Source organism: Trichechus manatus, unplaced genomic scaffold (assembly GCF_000243295.1).
Source record: "Trichechus manatus latirostris isolate Lorelei unplaced genomic scaffold, TriManLat1.0 scaffold00128, whole genome shotgun sequence".
Classification (NCBI taxonomy): Eukaryota; Metazoa; Chordata; class Mammalia; order Sirenia; family Trichechidae; genus Trichechus; species Trichechus manatus.
The window spans coordinates 3,157,770-3,172,981 of record NW_004444064.1 but is presented as its reverse complement, the minus strand read 5'-3'; the positions used below and the strand labels follow the sequence as shown (position 1 = coordinate 3,172,981).

General features: G+C 58.1%; 1 protein-coding gene across 1 annotated transcript in view; it reads left to right on the top strand.

The window, feature by feature from the left end:
* The window catches only part of COL18A1 (collagen type XVIII alpha 1 chain), an 80,870-nt gene that overhangs the window by 59,623 nt on the left and 6,035 nt on the right, over positions 1–15,212 (top strand). The window contains exons 20-35 of the mRNA XM_012557959.1: positions 347–439; positions 1,108–1,137; positions 1,274–1,300; positions 1,440–1,502; positions 1,903–1,971; positions 2,985–3,011; positions 3,551–3,604; positions 3,734–3,808; positions 4,887–4,955; positions 5,570–5,612; positions 6,267–6,329; positions 11,241–11,284; positions 11,711–11,842; positions 12,485–12,638; positions 12,735–12,808; positions 13,498–13,626. Of these exons, the coding sequence (XP_012413413.1) occupies positions 347–439; positions 1,108–1,137; positions 1,274–1,300; positions 1,440–1,502; positions 1,903–1,971; positions 2,985–3,011; positions 3,551–3,604; positions 3,734–3,808; positions 4,887–4,955; positions 5,570–5,612; positions 6,267–6,329; positions 11,241–11,284; positions 11,711–11,842; positions 12,485–12,638; positions 12,735–12,808; positions 13,498–13,626 (1,146 nt within the window). The remainder of the gene's footprint in view (positions 1–346; positions 440–1,107; positions 1,138–1,273; positions 1,301–1,439; positions 1,503–1,902; positions 1,972–2,984; positions 3,012–3,550; positions 3,605–3,733; positions 3,809–4,886; positions 4,956–5,569; positions 5,613–6,266; positions 6,330–11,240; positions 11,285–11,710; positions 11,843–12,484; positions 12,639–12,734; positions 12,809–13,497; positions 13,627–15,212) is intronic.

Genomic DNA, 15,212 nt, shown 5'->3' with positions numbered 1-15,212 from the left:
CCCATCCCGCCATGCGTGTGGCCTCAGCAGCTTGGAGATGAGCCCTCCTCCTTCAGTTGGGAGTAGTGCCTGTCAGTGCTAGGGTGCTGGGGTCCCCTCTCAGGGTCTGCCCTGCAAGCGGGGAAGCTCTGAAGACAGAGGTGTAGGGCATGGGGTAGACTGTCCCTGCTCAGAGCCTGCCCTGCCTGGGATAGGGGGCTCTCAAGGCCACTGTCCTCAGCCCGCAGATGCCTCCTCATACCCCAGAAGCCCCGGGGAGCCCCCTCCAAGTAGTGGTTGGCCACAGGAGCCATGATAGTTCATCCCCCAGAAAACAGAGAGCTGAAGGTGAGACCTTCTCTTCCAGGGCGAGCCGGGCAAGGATGGCGTGGGGAAGCCGGGACCCCCAGGGCCTCCCGGAATCCCGGGGCCTGTTCTCTATGTGTCGTCGGAGCAGGACGTAAGGACGCTGTGTGGGGGGCACCCTTCCTGCCCAGACCCCCACCCCCATAGCTTCAGTCACAGCCACTGCAGGGCAGACCCCCAGACAGCTGTAGGCTGGGCGCTGGGGGCCATGGGTGAGGCTGGCCCTTGGTCAGGGCCACCAGCCTGCGAGTACTGGCCTCACCCCATAGGGTGACCCCAAAAATGCCAGGTGCCCTTGGCTCCCATCTTGTTGGTTCTATTCAGAACCAGTAACTGGGTCTCCTTCTGCAAGACTGTATTTAAAAGGAAAGAAAAGGTAAGGTTGGGAGTCCAGCACAAAGCAGGTGTTCCACAGCAGAAATGTTACAAAGGGAAAGTGGACATTAGGGGTCTAAGACACCACCACTCCCCCAGTGTCCCCTCAGGGGGTCTGCAGCTCTCGGCTGCCGAGCTGCTGAGACCCGAGTCCCTGTGCCTGGAAGGTGGAGGTGCCCCCCCTTTACAGTCCGAGGGTAGCACAGGAGGGGCCTTGAGGCAAAAACCAGAGAAGTGTGAGAGAGCACAGTTTTCTTTGTGTATTTAGTTCTGGGTGTTGTTCCGCTGGTTCTTGTAAGAGGAACCTGGTGAGAGTCGGCTTTGAATTTTAAACGCAGTTTTTCTTTCTCTTCTTCTGTTTATATTTTCTTGCTGATCTGCTGACAGAAGGTGGTCGCCAGTGTGCACGGAACCAAGGTACGGGGGGCTCGCCCTGTCGCTGAGGAACGCGCCTCGGCTCAGCGCTGTGGGTGCTGGCTGGGCTGGTGTTTCTGGGGTGCATGACACCAGGGTGACATTGACCCCACAGCTGGCGTGTCCCTCTCTCCCGCAGGGCACGCCCGGGCACGCAGGCTTTCCTGTAAGTAGCCTCCAGGTCTCTCTGTGGGGCTGCAGCCTGCACCAGCAGGGATGGCGGTGGGAGGGCGGGGGTCCTCCTGGGGAAGGTGGGGGATGCTGGGTCCCTCAGGTCCTTCCCTCCTGCCTGGCCTCCTTTCTAGGGACCGACCGGCCCAAAAGGCGACCTGGGCTCCAGAGGCGAGCCTGGCCTCCCAGGACAGAAGGTGACGGACGGCACAGGGCCCCTCTCCTTGGGGCACCCCTGATGGGGTCCCTCTCCCGGGGTCCTCACAATGGGGGCCCTTCTCCTCGGGGTCCCACCATGGGGTTCCTGTGGCCAGCAGGGATGGGAGCTTCAATTTCACTGTGGTCGAAGCCTTTGACCAGAGCCTAGATGTGCTTTGGGGACAGTCCCATGGTGTCCGCTGGTATAACATCTGCCAGGCCATGACTGGGCATGGTGACAGACTCCAGCCCTGGGTTCTCTCTGCAAAGGCCACCTCTTTCTGGGTCTTTCTTTGGGGGTCTTCCCAGTGGGGCCCCAGTTTGGGGCTTTACCTGGGTGGGAGCGAGGACCACTTGGAAAGAGTGGTTGACCCCGGCCGGGACGGTCTGCCATTCCAGGGTGAAAAGGGCGAGCCTGGAGCCAACTTCAGCCCCGAGGGCAGCGTCCTGGCCGAGAAGGGAGCCAAGGTGAGGGCTGGCAGCATGGGGGCTGGGGCCATGGAGACAGCTCAGAGGGGCATCCTCCTGAGACAGGCTGGCTATTGCTGACGCCTTTCTCGATCAGGTTCCAGAACCTTCTGTAGTGTGGGCCGGGGACTGCAGAGGGACCTCCTCGCGCCTTCCTTTGTGTGTCTGTCCATCTTTCACGACCTCGAGGGCCCAGACCCGAATCAGTCCCTGATAGCTGCATGAGGGACCTGGAGTGGACATGGCCCGAGGCCAGTCTGACAGCAGGCCCTTCCTTTTCTATCAGTCAAGCCCACCCTGCAGAGAGGCTTCGAGTAGGGCATGGGGACTCAGGTGGACCTCACCTGTGGGAGATGAAGGAACTCAGCATCACCCAGCTCCATGTCCCAAGCCTCTGGGGCTGCCCCCACCCCGCAGGTTTCCAGCTGCCTCTCCGACCTCTCCGTGGGCCCTAGGCCGACAGGCAGCAGTCCCACCCCCTTCCACTACGTGGCCCCAGGGGATGCCTGCAGGAGCCCCCCAGCATGGCTGGAGCCAGGGAGCTGGCTTCTTGAGGGGCCGTGCCCTGGGTCTAGCTCCTTCCAGCAGGCAGCCACACAGCCCAGGCCCTGGAGGGGGTCTGGGAGGGGATGCACCAGGGTCTCATGGGTGTGGGGGGCAGACTAGCAAACCTGTGAGCAAGGTGGAGCCCTGGACTGTCTGGAGATGCTGTGGGACCCTGGAGCCCCCAGGAGAGAACCCTACCGCTGTCCCTGGCTTTATATCTGAGATCTGGACCCACGTGGGCCACGGAAAGCCCTGCTCAGCCACGCAGCTTCAGAGGATGCCCAGGCCAGCTCACCTTTTGTGCCTGGCAGGGCTCCAAGCTGCAGGATCTCAGGGTGCACCCTGTCCATGCACCAGCCAGACACAAACCCCAACTCATAACCTTCTCCCGCTGGGGTATCTTCCCTCCCCAGCCGGCAGACAGTGCAGCCAGCAGCCAACTGACACTCCCTCTTGTTTCTGTTCAGGGTGAGCCGGGATTCCGAGGACCCCCAGTGAGTATGGGCGCGGCGTGCTTCGGGTGCCTTCGGGACACTGGTCATCCATGTGGCCGTGACCTGTGGCCTGACAGTGTGGACGGGTCGCAGAGCAGTGTGAAAACCCACAGACTCCTCTGGCCGAGGCTGGCACACTGCAGGCTGCCCGCCATGCCGAGAAGCGAGGGTCGGGGCGCACAGAGCCTGCCACACTCGGGCACCTCCTCTGGTCCCCAGTGCCACGGCCAGCCCCCTCTGAGCTTACGTCTGCACCCGGGGCCCCGCCTCCTTGGGACTGAGCTCACGCCCCCATGCACACACACGGGTACACACGGTGCTCTGCTCTGTACGGGGTGAGCTGCCCTGCCAGCACCCGGGGGCCTGCTGCCCTCGTACCGGGAAACACCTCAAACACAAGGCAGCAGGTGCGGGGAGGGGTACAGCTGGGCGGGCCCCGGGGCAACGCGGGAGGCGGGGGCGGGGCTGAGGGACCCGCGCCCCCACCCTGTGCCCCAGTGGAGCTCCCCTGCTGACCCCAAATGCCCTCTGCTCCGCAGGGCCCCTATGGACGGCCTGGGCACAAGGGCGAGATCGGCTTTCCCGGACGGCCGGTGAGGAGCCAGGGGCCAGGGCAGGGTGGGTGGGGTCGGGACCGATGGGGGCTGCGGGGCCGGTGCTGGGGCAGAAGAGCTGGCCAGCGGGGGGTCACGGGCCACAGCTCACTGTGCTCTCTGTCGCAGGGTCGCCCAGGGATGAATGGACTGAAGGGGGAGAAAGGGGAGCCAGGGAATGCTGCCACTGGATTCAGCTTGAGGGTGAGTGTCCTGCGAGCACGGTGGGCAGGGCCGCGGGGACACCCGGGGACTCGGAGTGGCCGGGCTGGGGCCTCGCATGCAGCCACACTCCCACCGGAGACAAGTCAGAGCAGTCCTCTGCACCCGTGCCACACAGCTCCTCTGACACCCGCTCACACACACACACACAACACTCACAGATACTCATACACACTCACACACACAAACACATACACACATACAACACACACACACCACACACACATCACACAACACTCACAAATACTCATACACACTCGCACAACACACATAACACACACACACAACACTCACAAATACTCATACACACTCACACATACACACAGCACTCACACTTACACACATACACACTCACACAACACACACACAACACTCAACACTCACAAATACTCATACACACTCACACAACACACATAACACACACACACAACACTCACAAATACTCATACACACACAACACACATAACACACACACACAACACTCACAAATACTCATACACTCAACACACACAAACACACAACACACACACACAAACAACACTCAACACACTCACACTCATACACACACACAACACTCACACTGATACACACACACACTTGCAAACACACTCATACACACCACCACACACTCAGTACACACACTCATACACACAAATTCACAAACATCAATCACACACACATACATACACACAATTAAGCTTCACAGAGTTAACTTTTCAATTCGAAACCTGCGGTGGTTAGACCCACCCCAGGGCTGCAGCCCCTCCGCGTATGACCAGCCCCCTCCCGGCTCGGCCAGGTTCCTTATAATCCACACAGGCTTGTGGGTCCCCACCCGGGGGATGTTAGGTGCATGACTCTGTCTGGAAATGTGACGGGGACACTGCCTGTCCTTGGTGGGTTCGCCATCACGAGATAACCCAGGGGCAGTTTGCGGGGCCGCCTCATTCCATTTTCTGACTTCACTGCGAGGTGCAGAGATGCTCCCGCCCATGGCACCCCTGTCTGTGCTGTGAGTGGGGGTAAGCACGGCTAACCAGTCCTTTTTCTACCCCCACAGGGTCCGCCCGGCCTCCCAGGGCCTCCAGGGCCCCCAGGCCCTCCTGGGACGCCCGCCTATGACAGCAATGTAAGTCTCCAGGCTGCCCCGAGCCCCTGCTGCCCTGCGCTCTCCCCCACGGCCCCTCTGACCGCTCCTTTCAAAGAACCTTGGAGAAGTGCCGGGCCTTCTTTCCTCTGATCACTAGAGAAGCTGGGTGGGGGGCAGCCTTCGGCCTCTGGGTCCTGGGGGTGCATCTGGGATGGGAGGCTCTGGTGTAAGGTCAACGCTGTTAACAGGTATGTGGCCCCCCTAGATCCTTCAGGCCCACCTCAGTGTGGGAGCCATCCTTAGGGAGCAGTCAATCAGAAGGCAGGTCCCACAGAGGGCTGGGGAAGGGAGTGGGGGGCTCCTAGGCTGGGAGCTGCTGGGTACTTAAGCCCCGTGGCAGTAGGAAGTGGCCAGGGCCCCCATTTCACGGATGCAAAAACTGAGGCTTAGAGAAGTGAAGCAACCAGATCCCTGTGACCTCTCCCCTCCCTCACCCCCCATGGCCCTGTCTGTGCAGAGGGCTGAGGTGCCTGTGTGGCCTCGCAGAGGGGCCTGGGGGGGCTCTTCTGGGCTCAGGGATCCCCCGGTGTACAGTGGCCTCAATTTCCAGAGCACCACCCCCTCAATGGTTGGCACGGGCCCCTCCTTTGCAGGCATTTGTCAACTCTGGCCGCCCTGGGCCTCCAGGATTGCCAGGTGAGGCGGAGGGGGCGGTGAGTCCCTCCACCCTGCACTGCAGCTCACAGCTGAAGGCAGCAGGGTGGCGGGGGCCCGGGCAGTGGGGTGGGCAGTGGGGTGCACTTTTCACAGGGTTGCGGTGAAATCAGCACCAAGCACAAGGATTTCTTCCAAGTCTCTAACCCTGGGCGTCCCCATCCCCAGGGTGTCCGTGAACTCCCAGCCCCGCCTGTGGCCAGGATACCCCAATCCTCACTGAGTCCAGCCCCTCTCCCTGCCAGGCCCTGCTTCCTCAGTACAGCCTCTCAGGGATCCCGGTCCTGGGGTGGGGCAGACCCTGGCATGACACCCGCCTGCTGTTCTGAGTTCAAACTGCTCCCTGACAAGCAGGAGTCGGGGGTGCTGACCCTTTCTGCTCTGGGCACAGCCCCCTCTGCTCACCGTCCCTGCACAGACCTGGGGAGTGTGCTGGGAGGGCCCCTGTGGGGCTGGCACACCTCTGCCCTTCTCAAGCTCTGCTCTGGCTATCCCCGATCTGTCCAGTGTCCCCTTCCCTGTCCAGGCCCACCCAGTGTGGGGGACCCACCGGCAGTCAGCAGGCTGGAGGGGGCGCTGTCCCACACAGCCCTGCCGGTGGCCTTCAGGTAAGCGGCCTCGTCTGTGTCCCCACAGGGTTCCAGGGGCCTTCTGGACCGAAGGGAGACAAAGGAGAAGCGGGCCCACCCGGTCCCCCAGGTGAGCAAGCTCAGGGCACCCCAGCTGAAGAGGACAGCGCCACCAACACATGCTGTGGGAGGGTCACTGCCCCATCCTCCTCAGAAGAAAGCCCCTCCTAGCTCACAGAACCCCAGCATGGCGGCGGGGGCCACGTGTGGACCCCCGACGGCTGGGGGTGGGGGCTGCATGCGCGCCGCGGATGGCTGGGAGGGGACTGCGTGCAGACCTTGGGTGGCTCGGGTGGGAGGGCTGCATGTGGCCCGCAGGTGGCTGGAGGGGGCAGGGGGCTGTGCGGGGACACTGGGTGGCTGGGGAGGGCGGGGGGCTGCATGTGGACCGGGGGCAGCTGGGCAGCCACACTGCTGGGGTTGAGGATGAGACCCGCTAGAGGAGCCTTGTCCTGGGCCCAGGGCCTGGGGGGGCTCCTCTCCTGGTGGGACGGCCTCACAGCCCACCCACTAAGGAACAGGGTGGCACCCTTCCTCTGCACGCCTCCCAGAGGCGGCCCGGTACCCCCAGTGTGCGGGGGTCCTGAGATGCACTGCCCCTCCCACGGGCTGGTCAGCAAACACACCTCACATCTGGAAGCTGGTGTATGAGTTTCACGGCAGGTGAAGTGCACGCGAAGAGAGAATAAGTGAGCCACCGGGGCAGTGGGGCCAGAATGTCCGACGGCAGCGGGGCGTGTGGGAGACATAGGAGGCGGTGGCCCCTAGTGCGTGTGACCACAGTGCCAGAGGGGGGGCGCCGAGCAGAAGGAGCACACCAAGCCATAACAGCTGAGCATTTCCAAAGGGACAAAAGATTCAAAAAGCGCCTTGCACACCCAAAGGCTCCACCCGAAACCCGACAGGTGGCTTTTCAACAAAAGTGAGAGTAGCCAGCAGACCATCAGGTGACTGTAAAATGTGGAAGGAAGCCACTAACTTAGAACTGCACAGGCAGTGACAACTTTCTTCAAAAGGAGGATGAAATGGTGGCAGTGAAGCCACCCCCTGTGCTCCAGCCCTCGGGGGCCGTGAGGGGCTCCAGGTGCTGCGAACAACGCTGATGGAAGAGTAGGGATGCGGGATGGAAGGCGGAGCAGGAGAAAGGCAACTCAGATCAGCACAGACCAGCCACGTTACGCCACCTGCCAGTGACCTGTCCATAGTGAGTGAGGTCACAGACCCCCAACACCTCCGCCCTGTCCAGGAGGTGGTGAGAGTTCTGGCTTACATTATAATTTCTAGGTTAAACCAACAACAGGAAAAGAATGCGCATCTGGTTATCTACAGAAGAAGGGAATAATAATCACCCACTTGATCTTAAACAAGATAGGGGAGGAGAGAGAAAGGAGCAAAGAACTGGTGGAACGAATAGAAAACCAAGTAAAACAGATGGAACCCCAAATGTACCAGGAAATACGTTAAATGCACATACAGTGGATGCTTCTATTAGAAGACACGGTGGCTACTACATGCTGCTTACAGGGGACAAATCAAATGCTGATCGTGAAAGCAAGGGAGAAATCGCGTTAATCAGAAGAGAGCTGGCAAATGTGTGTGTGAGCATGAGTGATGTGGGTGTAAGTATGAGTGTGTCTGGAGTATGTGTGTGATTGTGTGTATCTATGTGAGAGTATGTGGTGTATCTGTGTGCATGTGTGTGTGTGTAAAACCAGACAGTATATCTTAAGAACCGTTGCCATAAACACAGAAGAAACTTTCCTAATGATAAAAGAGTAACTTCACCAAGAAAATGCAGCAACTCTAAATTTCTTCATGCGCCTAATAACATGGAGTCCTGGGGGTGGCGCTGATGGTTAAGCTCTTGACTGCTAACTGAAAGGTCAGCGATTTGAGTCCACCCAGAGGTGCCTCAGAAGAAAGGCCTGGCAATCTACTTCTGAAAAATCAGCCACTGAAAACCCTGTGGAGCCCAGTTCTACTCTGACACACACGGGGTCGCCATGAGTTGGGGCTGACTTCATGCAACTGGCTTTTTTTTTTTTTTTTTAATAATATAGCCTCAAGATATAAGAAGTAAAACAGAGAAAGAGGGAAAAGACAGAAATCAATGATTTTAGGGGGAAACTAACCCAGCTCTCGGTAACTGATAGAAGAAGTGGAAAGGAGAAAAGTCACTAAGGAGATGGGAGATGGGAACAGCGTGGCTACACACCTAGGCTCCGTGATGTATCCTGCCGCCGCCCCCAACACCTGGGGACACACAGCACGTTCCAGCAAACAGAACATTTGCCAAGCAGACCAACACCAAGCTAAAAGCAAATCTCCACAAAGTGGAAGGAATTGACAGCATGCAAACGATTTCTGTGACCACGCAGATTTGTCAATAGGAAGTCAGCCTCGGCAAAGGGACGAGAAAGTGCCTGTTAAGCATCACGCTTGCAGAGGACTCACGAGGTCAAAGGGGAAATTGCAACGGAAGTTAGACGTAAGTGGAACTGTATGATCATGAAAATCGGAGACATCAGAACATGCAGGGTGTTGCTAAAGGTGCGCTCTGCAGAAGGACCCGGGACAAAAAGCAGAGTCGCGGACCCGGGTCGCCTCCAGCAGCCCCCTAAGTGACGGTGGTGACGTGGTGGGGTCCCGGGCGGAGTGGAGCCACCAGGCTCAGAACTAGTTCTGCAGTGACGGCCAGGGCATGCCTCTTAGGGCCGCTCAGGAGGTGGTGCTTCTGCACCCATGGGAGCCCAGAGCTGGCTCCCACCCGGTATCAGGCCAAGTGGCTTACCCATCAGGGGTCGTTCTTACTGCAGTCCGTGTTGCCCGGTCACACAGCTGCCACTGTACCTGTATCAGGTTTCCCAGGAATGGTCATGGAAGCACGTCAGCCCAAGGTCGCCTTCCCAGAGGGAAGGAGAAGGGGTTTGTTAACTCTGTGTTCACACAACTGCAGCCTTAAATAGCATACATGTCCAAGCATCTAGCTCAGGAAGTTGGAAATGAACAGAAACTTTAACTAGAAGAAAATAGATGGCAGGAATGTTCAAGATCAGAAATTCATGAAATCTATATGTACATATATATACATACCGGTTGCTGTTGAGTCGCTTCCAAGCCGTGTGTCAGAGTGGAGCTCCATAGGGTTTTCAGTGGCCGATTTTTCAGACGTACATCGCTAGGCCTTTCTTCTGAGGTGCCTCTGAGTGGAGTTGAACCTTCAGCCTTCCAATTAGCAGCTGAGTGCTTGACTGTTTGCGCCATAAATTTACCAAGGTAACTAGATATAGGGACAATTTACAAAACTCCGTTAGTAGTCAGAAACAATTACCATGGAAATTTAAAGATATCGTTAACAAAAGCATCAAAAATCCCAGTGAAGCAGGAATAAATGTACTAAAATATGCCCAGGATGTCTACTCAGAGAAACACAGAATCACTAAAGGAAATTAAGTGACTTAATTATCAACTACCTGAAGAATCAATTTTGAGTAAAACAATAAAGCTTCTGGCAAATAAAAGAGGAGAACTCCTGCCTGTCCTTGGGGTAGGCAGTTACTTAGAATACAAAGAGCAAATAAAGAACTGCCCCGACCACAAGACCCCATTAAGCACGTTAACTGCAAACCACAGAGTGGAAGGAGGAGTTTGGGGTGCACACACCAGCAGAGGACTCCTGCCCGCAATATATATAGAACAAATCTACCAGTTGCCGTGGAGAACACTCCAACTCATGGTGACCCCATGTGCAGAGCAGAACTGTGATCCATAGGGTTTTCAACGGCTGTGACCTTTCAGCAGGAGATCGCCAGGCCTTTCTTCTGAGGCGCCTCTGGGTGGACTCCAACCTGCAACCTTTCGGTGAGCGGCCAAGCACATTCACCATTTGTACCACCCAGGGACTCCAAAGAATTCCTACAGGTCAGTTAGAAAAAGACAGAAACAATGTCATTATTCTTGGATTCCGTATTTACGAATTCACTGGCTTGCTAAAAATACTGGTGGCAGGTCGCAGTCATTTGTGGAGACGCACATGCGCACAGCAAGGAGAACTTCCAGCTGTGGTTGTACAAGGCTGGTTCCCTGTTCACTAATTCAGTGTTGCGGGAATTTTATAGAACGTAACTCCCTCGAATAGCAAGAGTCGACTGTACGAACAAAAGCCGGGAGCAGGCATCTCACAGAATAAACACGCTCAGCCTCCTGAATCAGGAGGTCTATGGGAATCAAATGGAGTCCCTAGATGGCGCAAAGGTTGGCGGTTCAAACCCTCCCAGGGGCACCTCATAAGTAAGGCCTGGTGACCTGCTTGCGAAAGGTCACAGCCATTGAAAACCCTATGAAGCACAGTTCTCTGCACGTGGGGTCGGAGCCAAAGTGCAAACAACCCCACGGCCATCCGTGGTGGCGGTGAGACCTATGTTTCGGTATGGTCACACTGCATGGCCATCCTGCAGCAGACCTCTGGTCCACACGTCACAGATGAACCCCAAAATGCTGAGCGCGTGAGCCAGGCACCGAGTCCTCACTTTAGATCTGCTTATATGAGGTTCCAAACCAGGTGACGCTGCTCTGGTCTGTACCACAGTTCCTCTTAGGGGGGCACTGCGGGGGTGTGGGCCCCCCCCAGGAATTGGCGTGGGGGGCTGGCCTGGGGGCTGTCCCGGGGGCCCACCTGGGGAGCTGAGCAGACAGTGTCACTTCTGACCATTCATCCAGTCCGCGTGATGCTGGGTCCCTTCGGTGCTTGTATATTGCACCTGAGCGAAAAGGCTATCTAACATGCATCGTGAGAAGGAGCCCCCTCCTGGCCAGAGAGCATGCTCTGCAGGGCAGCTGGGGGGCCGACGTTGCCCCTTGCCGCAGCTGCCGCTGTGGCTGCAGTGCTGCTGGCGGGGCGCAGGGAGGGAGGCGCGGTAGCGGCACGGAGGGTCTCACGCCCCCTTTCCCTCGCTCTCTCCCCCTCCCTCCCGATCTGCAGGGCAGTTCCCATTTGACCTTCTGCAGTTGGAGGCTGAGATGAAGGTGGGTGTCAGCTTTGCACCACCAGAACCAGACCGGGGGGCCAACGTCCCCATGGGACCCCCGTTCTTGACATGAGGGTCTGTCCCGGACCCGCCTGCTCACACAGTTCCTCTTCCTGACGGCACTGGCCTCAGGTTCCCTGGGGCCCACAGCTCCTCTGTCCGACCCACGGGGTGGGGGGCATTGGCCCAGTGGGCGGAACCCCAAGGACCTTCACCTCAGTTCTGTGGGGGACTTAGGGGAACAGCAGGCTGGGGGGCAGAGCTTTCCTTCTCTGCGGTGAGTAGCTCCAGGCTATGCTGGGTCCAAGTGCCTCACCCTGGCTGGGAGGGGACTAGGGAGGCCTCACCTTGTGGGGGTCAGGCTCCCCACACCCCCGCTCCACACAGCTGCCTGCTTCAGACAAGCGTTTCTCCTTCCCTTTAGGGCGAGAAGGGTGACCAAGGGGACCCCGGGCAAAAAGGAGAGAGGGGAGCACCAGGAGGCGGCGGATTCTTCGGCTCCAGTGTGCCAGGCCCCCCTGGTCCTCCTGGCCCTCCGGGCTACCCTGGGATTCCGGTAAGCAGGGTCCAGGGGCCACTCCGGACTGTGCAGGCACAGAGGTCACCTCCAGGATGCGGCTGGGCCCAGGGCTGAGGGCAGGTCTTGCCCAGCATGGGTGACCGCCCAGGCCCATGAGGCTGCAGTTCTGCGAGCTGGGCCCCCCGAAGCAGCCTGTCCTCCTAGCCCCATCCCCCACCCCCGAGTCTTTGCACTTGGGGGCTGCGGTGAAGGTGGGTGCCCACACAGAGCCGTGGCCCTCCGTGGTGTGGCACCCAGCCATGGCGCACCCAGGCTAGGAAGGACACCCCACCTTTGCACTAATCCTCCAGTCACCCCTGCCTCCTCCCTCTGGGTAGGAGACCGTCAGTCCTTAAAGAGCACAGAGACAGAAGAGTCGCAGCTTCTGCTGGGGCCTTGGGGGCAACCCTGTTCTCAGGGAGCTGCCCTGGTCTCCTGCCTGGCATTGCATCCCCCAGAGAACGGGAGATGGCAGCGTGAAGGGGCAAGCTCCCCCAACCCTCGGTGCTGACCCTCACCCTGCTCCTGCCCCGCGCAGTGACCAGGGGCTCCAAGGTGGCAGGAGGGGCCTGCTGGTCTGGGCCTGGGCCTGGGCACTGCAGGGTAACAAGGTCCCCGTGTTCTGTCGTCCGCCCCTAGGGCCCCAAGGGAGAGAGTATCCAGGGTCAGCCTGGCCCACCAGGTCCTCAGGGACCCCCCGGCATCGGCTATGAGGGACGCCAGGGGCCTGCCGGGCCTCCCGGACCCCCAGGACCCCCAGGACTCCCCTCATTTCCCGGCCCTCACAGGCAGAGTAAGTCTGGCGGGGCATGGACCTGGTGAGCCTCGGGACTCGGCGCAGCCTGGTCCAGCCCGGTGGCATGACATCCACCACTGCTCTGTCTCACAGCAATCAGCATTCCTGGCCCTCCTGGCCCACCTGGTCCCCCGGGGCCCCCTGGAACCACGGGTGCATCCTTGGGCGTAAGTATCTGGGTGGTGGCTGGGCACCGCCTGCCTGGCCAGCCAACTCCCACTGCGCCGTCCCATTCCTCACCCTGGCTGACCCTCGCTGCCCGCTCCCAGCCACTGTCCAGCTGCTCCGTCCTGCTTTTTGGAGGGCTGAGGATAGGCTGTCTCAGAGCTCCGTGGACACCATGGGGTCCCAGCTCTGAGCCAGCTTTGCCCCCAGGGCATATGGACGGAAGTCCCAGAGATGGCAGAGAAGCTAGATTCATGAGGGCTCAGGGTGGGGTGGGGTGGGGCAAGGAGGAGGACTGAGGTTCCCATACAGCAGTCCACTGTGCAGGGGCTGGGGTGACTAGGGGACTTGGGGGCAGGCTGGGGTCCCCCTGCAGCATTCAGGGCAGTGTATCCTGGCATGAACATGGGCACTCGGCTCGAACCCTGCTCTCCTCCCACCCAAGGGTGCCCAGCCAGCCCTGTGATCACAGGGAACACACTGGTGAGAAACGTGCCCATCCAAGTCATAATGACTGACAAGGGACCATGACCTGCAGGAGATGTCCCTGCAATCATGCTGCCTCCCCCCACCGGCCCTGACACCCTCAATCACCTAAGCACAGCCCCTTGCACACCAGACCCTCAGCCAGGACCTGGCTGGCCCCCGTCTTTAGTCCTCAGGACCCATGTTGGGTGTGGGCTTCCAGCAGGTGAAGATCTGGGCCACGTACCAGACCATGCTGAACAAGGTACATGAGGTGCCCGAGGGCTGGCTCATCTTTGTGGCTGAGCGGGAGGAGCTGTACGTCCGCGTCCGGAACGGGTTCAGGAAAGTTCTGGTGAGTTCCTGGACAGCAGTGTCCCTGCAGGTAAAAGGGACTCACAGTGCCGTCCCTTCTTCACTCATGGGGTGTACAATCCAGAGGACGCAGGTAGAGGGCTCGCAAAAAAGTGGGAACCCCACACCACAGCCCCCATGCACAGCAAGTCCCGCCGCTGCAGGAGCCTCCCTGTCGAGTTGATTCTGACTCATAGCGACCCTATAGGACAGAGTAGAACTGCCCCATAGAGCTTCCAAGGAGCACCTGGTGGATTTGAACTGCCGACCTTTTGGTTAGCAGCGTTAGCTCTTAACCACTGCACCGGCAGGGTTACTTGTATATATGTATTTTATATATACATCAGAGACTAGGAGCCAGGCACCACGTTGACCTCTGTTCGCATCCTAGTGTGTCTGTAAAGGTAAACATACACACGTGCACACACACCTATGTATAATGAGGATTGACTGTGTGTGTATGTGTCTATATATCTATATAGCACAGTGGTTAAAGTCATCAACTGCTAACCAAAAGGTCAGCGGTTTGAAACCACTGCAGCTCTGCGGGAGAAAGATGTGGCAGTCTGCTTCCTTGGAAACCTTCTAGGGTTGCTACGAGTCAGAATTAACTCGATGGCAGTGGATTTGGTTGTTTGGTTTTGTGTGTGGGTATGTATATGTATACGAAACCCTGGTGGTGTAGTACTTAAGAGCTAAGGCTGCTAGCCAAAAGGTCGGCAGTTCAAATCCACTAGGTGCTCCTTGGAAACTCTATGGGGCAGTTCTACCCTGTCCTATAGGGTCACTATGAGTCGGAATCAACTCGACAGCAATGGGTTTTATATATATATGTGTGGGTATATATATGTGTATATATATGTATGGGTGGTGTGTGTGCGTCTCTATATAGTCAGTCCTCATTATTTGCAGATTCTGTATTTGTGAATTTGCAAAACACTATTTGTATCCGCAGAGTCAGTCCTCAGTGGCAATTTCGCGGTCATTCACAGGCTCGCACAGAACAGTGTAAACTTAAAGTCACACAGCATACACATTCCCAGCCGAGGCCGAACAAGGCTGGTTTGGCATTCACTAATTCAGTGTCAGTGGGGACTTGATAGAGAATGACTGCTGTGAGCGACAAGAATCGACTGTCTCTGCGTGCCTCTCCCTCTCTGTGAACACGAGAATCGACTGTCTCTGCGTGCCTCTCCCTCTGTGCACACGACAATCGACTGTCTCTGCGTGTCTCTCTCCCTCTGTGCACACGACAATCAACTGTCTCTGCGTGTCTCTCTCCCTCTGTGCACACGAGAATCGACTGTCTGCGTGCCTCTCCCTCTGTGCACACGAGAATCGACTGTCTCTGCGTGCCTCTCCCTCTCTCTGTGCACACGACAATCGACTGTCTGTGCGTGCCTCTCCCTCTCTGTGCACACGAGAATCGTCTATATGTGCTTCTCCCTCTCTGTGCACACGAGAATCGACTGTCTCTGCGTGCCTCTCCCTCTGCACACGAGAATCGACTGTCTCTGCGTGCCTCTCCCTCTGTGCACACGAGAATCGACTGTCTCTGCGTGCCTCTCCCTCTGTGCACACGAGAAT